This window comes from Leptonychotes weddellii, unplaced genomic scaffold (genome assembly GCF_054177405.1).
Source record: "Leptonychotes weddellii isolate Sample4059 unplaced genomic scaffold, ASM5417740v2 HiC_scaffold_6808, whole genome shotgun sequence".
NCBI classification, from domain to species: Eukaryota; Metazoa; Chordata; class Mammalia; order Carnivora; family Phocidae; genus Leptonychotes; species Leptonychotes weddellii.
Window position 1 is genome coordinate 379 of NW_028037374.1, and position 9,526 is coordinate 9,904.

Here is a 9,526-nt window from a genome sequence, read left to right on the forward strand (position 1 = left end):
ATATAGTTGGATTACTAATCTACCACATTGGTTATTGTTTTCTATTTATTGCCCTTGTAATTTGTTCCTGTTTTTGTCCTCCACCCTTTTCCTCCCTTTTGTAGTTTTAACTGAGCATTTTACGGATTCCATTTTCTCTCCTTTTTACCATAACAGTTATACTTCCTTTTTTTTTTAATTTTGTTTAGGTGGTTGCTGCTTACAGGCACAGTATATATCTACAGCTAATCCAAATCCACTTTCAAGTAACACTACCATTTCACAGGTAGTGTGTGTACCTTAATATAACAAAATAATACTACTTCCTCTGTCTCATTCCTTGTATCGTTGCTGTTATTCATTTCACATATATATATTTGCACACATACATACTCAAGTACAGTGTTGCTATTATTTTTTGACAAACTAATGTGTTAGATCAGTTAAGAATAAGACAAATAAGTTCTTATTTTACCTTCACTTATTTTTTGATGCTTTTTCTTTCTCTGTAGATCTGAGCTTCTGAGCTATGTCATTTTCCTTTTCTCTAAAGAACTTTTTTTTTTTTTTTTTTACATTTCTTGCAAGGCAGGTCTACTAGCAACAAATTCTCTCCATTTTTGTTTTCCTGAGAAATTATTTCTCCTTCACTTTTGAAAGGATAATTTCACAGAGTATAGGATTCTAGGTTGGTGGAGTTTTTCTGTCAACATTTGAAATATTTCCCTCCACTCTTCTTGTTTGGATGGTTTCTGAAAAATTGGATGTCATTATCTTTGCTCTTCCAGAAGTGAAGTGTTTCCTTCCTCTGACTTCTTTCAGGGTTTTTTGTTTTTGTTTTTTTCATCTCTGATTATCTGTAGTTTGAAAATGATATGCCTAGGTGTAGTTTTTTCTTTTAGCGTCTTTTCTGCTTGGTGTTCTCTGAGCTTCCTGGATTGGTACCTGAATGTTTAAATTTGGGTAAATTGGGGGAAAAATCTCAGTCACTATTGTTTCAAACCTTTCTTCTGTTCCTTTCTCTCTTTCATTTTCTTCTGGTATTGCCATTATTCATGTTACACTTTTCCAGTTGTTCCATAGTCCTTGGATATTCTATTTTTTTTTAGTATATTTTCTGTATGTTTGCTTTTCAGTTTTGACCATTTCTGTTGAAATACTCTCAAGCTCAAGATTCTTTTCTCAGCAATGTCTAGTCTACCAATAAGCCCATCAAAGGCATTTTTCATTTTTATTAGTGTTTTTGATCTGTTACTTTTTTTTCCCCTCAGAATTTCAATCTCTTTGCTTACATTACCGATCTGTTCTTGCACGCTGTATGCTTTATCCATCAGAGCCCTTATCATTTTAATGAGTTTTTTTTTCTTTTAAAGATTTTTATTTATTTATTTATTTAACAGAGATAGAGAGAGAGCACAAGTAGGCAGAGCGGCAGACAGAGGGAGAAGGAGAAGCAGGCTCTCCGCCGAGCAGGGAGCCCGATGCGGGGCTCGATCCCAGGACCCTGGGATCATGACCCGAGCTGAAGGCAGCCGCTCAACCGACTGAGCCACCCAGGCGCCCCTTAATGACAGTTTTTTAAATTCCTGGTCTGATACTTCCAACATCCCTGCCTTGTGTGAGTCTGGTTCTGATGCTTGCTCTGTTTCTTCAAATTTTGTTTTTAGCCTTTTAGTATGTGTTGTAATTTTTTCTTAATACTTGGACATGAGGCACTGGTAAAATAAACTGCTATAAATAGACTTTTCACAATGTGGTAGTAACTGGTGGTAAGTTATGAGAGGAAGCATACTATAGGACTACAATTAGGACTTTCAGTAAACCTTTGCTTCTGGGCTATGAATTTCATACATTTTTCCCAGTTCCAGCACCCCCACGTAAGTGGGACAAGATGGCTAGAGTGGCCTGCATTGGGGTATTTCCCAGGCTCTGAAAAGTCCCCAGCTGATTCTTCTGAGAGCAGTCCTTGTTAAGAACAGAATGTTCTGATGTATTTCAAATTCCCAAAAGTATGATGATTTATGTTCTCCTACCATAGCACTGGGGTTTGTGGAGGAGGGTCAGCTCCTGGGTTTCCTTCATTCTCTGTTCCTCTGTTGGACTAATTTGGGGAACAGCAGTTTGTTCTGCCACCTCACTTGTCTTACAGACCTAAGAAGAGTTGTTGATTTTCCATTATTTTCAGCTTACTTGTCAGGATGGAATGGCAACTTCCAGCTTCTTACATGCTGGGACAGAAAACAAAAGTCCCTGTCTTCTCATATTTTGTTCTAGTCTTTGTTTCTTACTAGGAATTTAGAATGTACATGTCTATAATTACCTAAAACTAGGCTTATCTAGGCTTATTTAGATATTTTAAGTATCTTCTCAATCACTCAAATCTTAAAAATTTGATGAAACAAAGTTTTTTTTAAAATTTCAATTTAAATTCTAGTTAGTAACATATATGGTAAAATTGTTTTCAGGTGTAGAATTTAGTGATTCATGAAAGTGTTAAATGTAAATATAAATTTAGATAATTTTTTCATTAAATATTTTGTTCATGTTGAGATTTGAAAAATGCAATCAGAGAGTGGAAATGGGAATTGTTTCCCATGTCTCACTCTCAAACTGTTTTCTTTCCCTTTCCTATTCTATAATGCTTGTTGCTTTCCTTTCTAAATTTCAAATTTCTCAATAAGGCACCTGGTTTGAAGATTACAAGATGAAAAGATGACCTCAAGCAGGAAGAAATCGTACCAGCAGACTGCCTTTGGGCCTGAACTACAACACTTCCTTGATCCCCAGCCTGTTGGCCTACTCTGCAGATTTTCAATTTGCCAAGCAATCACAAATTTAGCTAATTCTTTAAAACACATCTCCGCCACCACCACACACACACCCTGATGGTTGTTTCTCTGGAGAACCTAATATACCACAGAACCGAACACTTAAAAATAACAAGATAGTACACTTTATGTGTATTTTACGCAATAACAAATATTTTTTTTAAATGCCCTAAGAATTTTTATGACACAAAGACATAGCTTAAAAACACTACTAGAAAAAAAGAAGTCAAACAAGAATTTTCTAGAAAGGTGGTTCAGATGGTTCAAAAACTTTTACTGATAATGAATTCATATGAAACTGAGCTTAAATTTACTTTATTTAAACTTCACTTTCCCATTCTAAACAACTCTTTCGCTCAGTGATTAGCACCTTTGTTGTTTATAGACAATGCAGCTCTAATACGTAACACAGAGCCTTGTTATTTTTTTTTTATTTTTTTTAAAGATTTTTTTTATTTATTTATTTGAGAGAGAGACAGAGAGAGAGCATGAGAGGGGGGAGGGTCGGGAGGGTCAGAGGGAGAGCAGGGAGCCCGACGCGGGACTCGATCCAGGGACTCCAGGATCATGACCTGAGCCGAAGGCAGTCGCTTAACCAACTGAGCCACCCAGGTGCCCCAGAGCCTTGTTATTTGATGCCATGCTTTTGCACACACAACGTGGATAATACTAAAAATACATATATGCACTCAGTGTAAACAGCTATACAACAGTAACTGTAGGACTCCCTTTATATGAAATTCTAGAAAATGCAAACTAGAGTGTCCACCTGGGGATGGCAAGTTGGGTAGGGCTGGGAGAGAGAGAATATGAAAAGGTGCTAATGGAAACTACAGGGCCTATGGATTACTCATTATCAAGACTCTGGTGATGCTCCCATTGTGCACACATATATGAAAATATATTTTACACTTTTAATAAATGCAGTTTATGTCAATACCTCAATAAAGCTGTTAAGAAATAAAGATTCCATATAAAATCTGGATCTCCTCTTCCTCTAGAAATAATGTAACATCTGGCAAATCTGTATTGACTCCATCAACACCCTTCCCTCTATCTTAGGTATGGCAACTCTGATTCCTTCTCAAAACAGAAGGAAATGCTCAGAGAAGAAAATGCTGACAAATAGAGAAATCATGCTAAGCAAAACAAGCCCATCACAAAAAGACAAATACTGTATGATTCCACTCACGTATAGTACCCAGAGTAGCCGAATTCATAGAGATGGGGTATAAAACCACAGTAGCCAGGTGTGGCAGGGAGCGGGTAGGAGGAGCTGTTCCATGGGTATAGTTTCAGTTTTGCCAGATGAAAGGAATTCTGGAAATTAGTTTCATAAATATGTGAATTTTTTAAACTACTAAACTGTACAATTCAAAGACAGGGTAAACTGTGCTACATGTACTTTGCCACAACATAAATGGAAAATATATATTACAGTAGTTCCCAGCAACAAGTAAGAGCAGATATTTGGCTGAAGTCTTCCCCCCTCTACAATACTCTCTGGCGTGGTGTGAACTTTTTGGTACTGAACAAGGTTAGAGTTTTACATGAACAAATGCCCATATTTGTTGCACAAGTAAGGTCTTTTTCCATCGTGAATTCTCTGATGTGTAATGGGGCTGGAGTTGCACCTAAGACCTCACATTGACTGCACTCAGAAGGCCTTCCTCTGGTGACCTCTTGAGGTCTAATGAATGGCGAGCTGTCCCAAAACAATTTTGCACATTCCCTTCTCATAAGGTGCTTCTCCAGTGTAATGAGCTTAGAGTGGTACCTAAAGGCTTCACCATATTCTCTGCACTCTTAAGTTTCTTTGCCAGTGTAATTCTCTGGTCAATGGCTTGGAGTTGTATCTCAAGATTTCCCCACATTTATGGTGCTCACAGACCTGTTTTCATTGTGGATTTTCTGGTGATGAACGAGGTGGGACTTTCTAATGAAGGCCTTCTGACATTTGCTGCACTCATAGGGCCTTTCTCCAGTGTGGATTTTCTGATGCTCAACAAGTATATGTTTGTGGCTAAAGGCTTTCCCGCATTCGCTGCACTCATAAGGCCTCTCTCCAGTGTGATTTCTCCAATGTTTAATAAGGTTGGAGTTATACCGAAAGAATTTCCCACAGACACTGCACTCATAAGGCCTTTCTCCAGTGTGAACTCTCTTATGTCTAATGAGTCTGCAGTGGTACCTAAAGGATTTCCCACATTCGCTGCACTCATAAGGCCTCTCTCCAGTGTGATTCTGCCAATGTTTAATGAGCTTCGACTTGTACCTAAAGAATTCCCCACATAAGCTGCACTCATAAGGTCTTTCTCCAGTGTGAACTCTTTGATGTCTAATAAGTGTAGAGGTGTACCTAAAGAATTTCCCACATTCACTGCACTCATAAGGCCTTTCTCCAGTGTGAACTCTCTGATGTTTAATGAGTGTGGAATTGTACCTAAAGAATTTTCCACATTCATTGCACTCATAAGGCTTTTCTGCAGTGTGAACTCTCTGATGTCTAATGAATGTGGAGCTGTACCTGAAAAATTTCCCACATTCGCTGCATTCATAAGGCCTCTCTCCAGTATGAACTCTCTCGTGTCGTATCAGGCGATAGTTGTACCTAAAGAATTTTCCACATTCTCTGCATTCATAAGGCCTTTCTCCATTGTGGATTCTCTGATGTTTCATGAAGTTGGCATTGTACTTAAAGAACTCCCCACATTTGCTACACTCATAAAGGCTTAATCCAGTGTGAACCCTCTGGTGACTAGTGAGTGTGGAGTTGTACCTAAAGAATTTCCCACATTCATTGCACTTAAAAGGCCTTTCTCCAGTGTGAATTTTCTGGTGCTGAACAAGGTGAAACTTTTTAATGAAGGCCATCCTACATTTGCTGCATTCGTAAGGTCTTACTCCAGTGTGAATTTTCTGGTGCTCAACAAGTACCTGTTTTTGGCTGAAGGCTTTCCCACACTGAGTGCACTTGTAATCCTTTTGTCCAGTTTCAAAGGCCTCCCCACACTCAGTGTCCCTGTGTGGCTTCAAAGCACCGTGAGGGGCCAGGTGCTGGAGAAAGCCTGCACTGGCTGGGAAGTCCTTCCCACCTCTGCTGCATGTGAAGCTACTCTCTGCCATGTGAACATTGTCGTTCACAGCAAAGGAAGGACTCCTCTCATCCCTTCTGGAAAAGCTGTCTCCAATCTGATCCTTTTGGTGCTGGTGCAGGTTTGCCCCACAAATGGACAGCTCTTGATCAGGGTACATTCCACCATGCTCAGCCGAGTGCAAAATGTCTTTCCAGACTGGGCCGCACATCTCCCAGAGCTGGGACTTCTGGATGGATGGGCCAGGCTTCGGAGTCCTGACCTGTGACTCTCCTACAGAAACATCTTGCTCTGAAGGGGCCTCCTCATCCTGGGCTCCATGCCAGCAACCTGTAAGCAGAGAAATGCTGGTGAAGTGCCTGCTGACTTCGTTGGGAGGAGGCGGCCCCATCGGGAATGTGTGCCAGACACACCCACGGACGAGGTCACTGGACCGCTGACGGGTGAGGGGGACTCAAGACAGTGAGAAGAAGGCCCGCTGTGCAAAGCTCAGCCTGGCAAGCTCCTGTGATGGGAGAGCCCTGACTCTGGGGAAGAACATAAGGGAGGGGTCCTGTCTTAGTCCATCTGGGTTGCCACAACAAAATACCACAGACTGGGTGGCTTATAAATGACAGAAATTTATTTCTCGCGGTCGTGGAGGCTGGAATTCTGAGAGCAGGGTGCCAGCATGGTCGGGTGAGGGCCCCCTCCCGGGCTGCCAACTTCTCACTGTGTCCTCACACAGCGGAAGGGGCTAGGGGGCTCTGTGGGCTCTCCTTTACAACAGCACTAATCCCATTCATGGGAGCTCTGCCCTCATGACCTAAGCACCGCGCAAAGGCACCAATTTCTAATACCACCACACCGGGCATGAAGTTTGCAACAAAGAATTGGTGGTGGGGTGGTGGGGCACAAACACTTAAAACAAAGCAGGTGCTATGCAGGGAGAAGAGGCAGGGTTTTCAAGTCACTCCTGTGCAAACGGCTATGGCTGCTGGTGACCGGTGAGCACGGTGCAGAAAACTGTAAACAGACCTAGAAATGCCTAACCACACGGAGATACTGCAACTCAAGAACTACTTAGGGATACGTGCAGGCCTCACAATATCCTAACTATAGCTCAAATGTTGGCGAGCCCTGCAAAGGGAGCAATGAAACAGAATCCGGGTGAAGGCCAACAGGCGTTGGAATGTGGTGGAAAGGGGATTCAAATTCAGCGTAGACATGAAAATGGAGAAGAAAAGGTAGAAATGAGGTGTGGCCCTTGGCCCTGGCATCACACAATGGTGGACAGAGGACAGGTTTCCAGCTCTGACACACACCCTTCCCCTGCTCCTTCCCACCAGGGCTGTGTACTTTTGAGTGTCTCTTGCCACTGACACAGTAATGTCCACCTATTAGGTACCTGGGGTCCTCCCCACTGCTCGAGGTGAGCACTGATGTGGCACCTGAGACAGGCCAGTCCTAGACGAGAGAAAGGAAAAGGCATGGCCAGTGTGCGCCCAGAGTAACCCAACACAGGATATCCAACATCTTAAAATTACAAGAACTTCACAGGAGAGACTGTAGAAACAACCCAGTGTTCCCCAAAATTAGTAATTAGGTTGGTGCCTGAAATTCCTAGCACAGGCAGGACCCAAGAAATGTCAGCAAGAGGAACGGGGGAAAGCCTGGGGCACCATGGTTCCACGCATCTAGACTAAATGACCCAACCAGGGACAAGACAGGTCTGAGGGATCTCTCAGACAAACTTCAACATCTCTGACCTCTGAGCCTGATCTTGCAAGTGCTCAGAGCAGCAGGGATGGGACCGCGTGGGGAGAGTGGGTGCAGTGCGCACGGCCCAGTCCTGGCACCAGTAATCAGTAACTGGAAAGGAAGTAGTACCCACAGTCTTGTTGTGGAAAGGACAGAGCTGCCCCTGGACCAAAGAGGAAGAACAGAGCCCAGCCCAGGACACGGGGCGGGGGTGTACGGGCCTTACCCAGGGAGGACAGAAGCGCAAAGTTCTCCAACATCACAGCATGGTACAGAAATCGCTGGGCTTCATCAAGGAGGCCCCACTCTTCCTGGGAGAAATATATGGCCACGTCCTCGAAGACCACATGGCTCTGCCAAAGTTGGAACATTTGGTTCATGAGTAGCTTCCTGTGTTAACTGTGTCTCGTGGATTCTCTAATTATCTATTTGCCATCCGTTAATTACAGGGCTAAATGAACAGCCAAATGTATTTCTATATCTCCCTCGCAATCCGGGGCCCACACTGAACCACCTCCTTCAGTAACTCACACACCAAGTCAACACTTCCCCTGTCCTATATCAACGAGGGCCAGGTACCAGACAACCAGAGACACCCCTTCTACCCTGAAAATTATAGAAAAGGTACATGAAATTTATAGAAAATAGCCATCAGTAAGCTTTTCACTGTACCCTTCCGGCATTTCTCCCAGAAAGTTCCAAAAAGCCTCTGACCTAAGGAGTCCCTCTGCTGGCGTTTATGTCTCCTAACCCAAACTGGTGCTTCCTGTTACACGGTGTGCTCCCACCCGTCGAGAAACAAAATAAAAACCTTCTTTTAGTGTTGTTGGTCTCTCCATGTCATCACTCACCCATCTCCATAAATTAAAATCCTGTGGGTGCAAGTATCTGATACACTTCTCTCACCAGGCCCTTCGGTCCTTCCTGCACACATCCATCCCTGCTCGTCCTCCTCCCTGACTTCCCAATGTGGAAGAGTCACCCGCGGCTGTTGGCACTGCTGCCTGCTCTGGTCACTGTGTCCAGAACACAGCATAAGACATGAGTAGTGAAGGAGCAGAAGAACCTCATCTAGGTTGTGGGCCTGGCAATGCAGGGCTCTCCCTCCCTCCAGCCAGCCAGTTTCCCTGGGGTTCCCCAGGTCTTGTCTGAGAGGTAAGACTCAGACCCTCAAGTCAAACTCAGACTTGTCTCTCTCCCTTAAGCACCCAGAGCCAACCACTCACCCTCCACCTCACCTGCATATTGGTCGTCGGACTCACGCCCCTCACAACTCTGACTCCTCCACAGACACCCCCAGCCCACACCACTGGCATTTCCTTCACGTCCTAACAGGCCAATACATCGAGGATCCAATTCAGCCCTGGCCCTGCCCCTGAACACCACAAGTCCAAAGGCCCCTAGCGCCAGGTCCAGCCCCAAGCCCTGCTTTGAAGGCCCGGCTTCTTTTTTTTTTTTTTTTTTTATTTGAGAGAGAGCACAGGAGCGGGGAGCGGGAGAGGGAGAAGCAGACTCCCTGCCGAGCAGGGAGCCCGATGCAGGACTCGATCCCGGGACTCCAGGATCATGACCTGAGCCGAAGGCAGTCGCTTAACCAACTGAGCCACCCAGGCGCCCTGAAGGCCCAGCTTCTTGCTTCATCCTCAGCCACCTGCCTATGTGAGGACGTCACACACTCTCGGCCCTTTCTCCCTCCCGTATCGCACCAACTGTCCCATAAGCAGTCAGAACCTTCCTTTCTCCTCATTTGAAGCCCAGGAACACTTAGCTCTCCACCCATATGCCCACTCCACCTGAGGTCTAGCAATGCTTCAGGCTGACCAGTTTCCCCCTCAACATCTATCTCATGTGCACTCCAGTCTCAGAAGACTTTCTCACTCCTAA

General features: G+C 44.1%; 1 protein-coding gene across 2 annotated transcripts; it reads right to left on the reverse strand.

Moving 5' to 3' along the window:
- Positions 1-4,175: 4,175 nt before the first annotated feature.
- On the reverse strand, positions 4,176-9,199 carry LOC102740278 (uncharacterized). Of its 2 annotated transcripts, XM_081811284.1 has the most exons (3): positions 8,494-9,196; positions 7,869-7,995; positions 4,176-6,232 (listed from the first exon to the last, which is right to left on the reverse strand). In XM_081811284.1, the coding sequence occupies exons 2-3, from the start codon at positions 7,900-7,902 to the stop codon at positions 4,665-4,667; spliced, it is 1,602 nt and encodes a 533-aa protein (XP_081667410.1). In that variant the 5' UTR covers positions 7,903-7,995; positions 8,494-9,196; the 3' UTR covers positions 4,176-4,664. The 2 variants fall into 2 exon arrangements, with proteins under 2 accessions (XP_081667410.1, XP_081667409.1); XM_081811283.1 differs by having other exon boundaries at positions 7,869-9,199.
- Between the last annotated feature and the right edge of the window lie 327 nt (positions 9,200-9,526).

What these genes read in the sequence shown, in the direction of transcription:
- LOC102740278 (XM_081811283.1), bottom strand. Translation starts at nt 8,022, where the DNA reads ATGAACCAAATGTTCCAACTTTGGCAGAGCCATGTGGTCTTCGAGGAC. An exon ending in TGCGCTTCTGTCCTCCCTGG is followed by an intron (nt 6,233 to 7,868) that starts GTAAGGCCCGTA and finishes CTCTGCTTACAG; the next exon opens with GTTGCTGGCATGGAGCCCAG.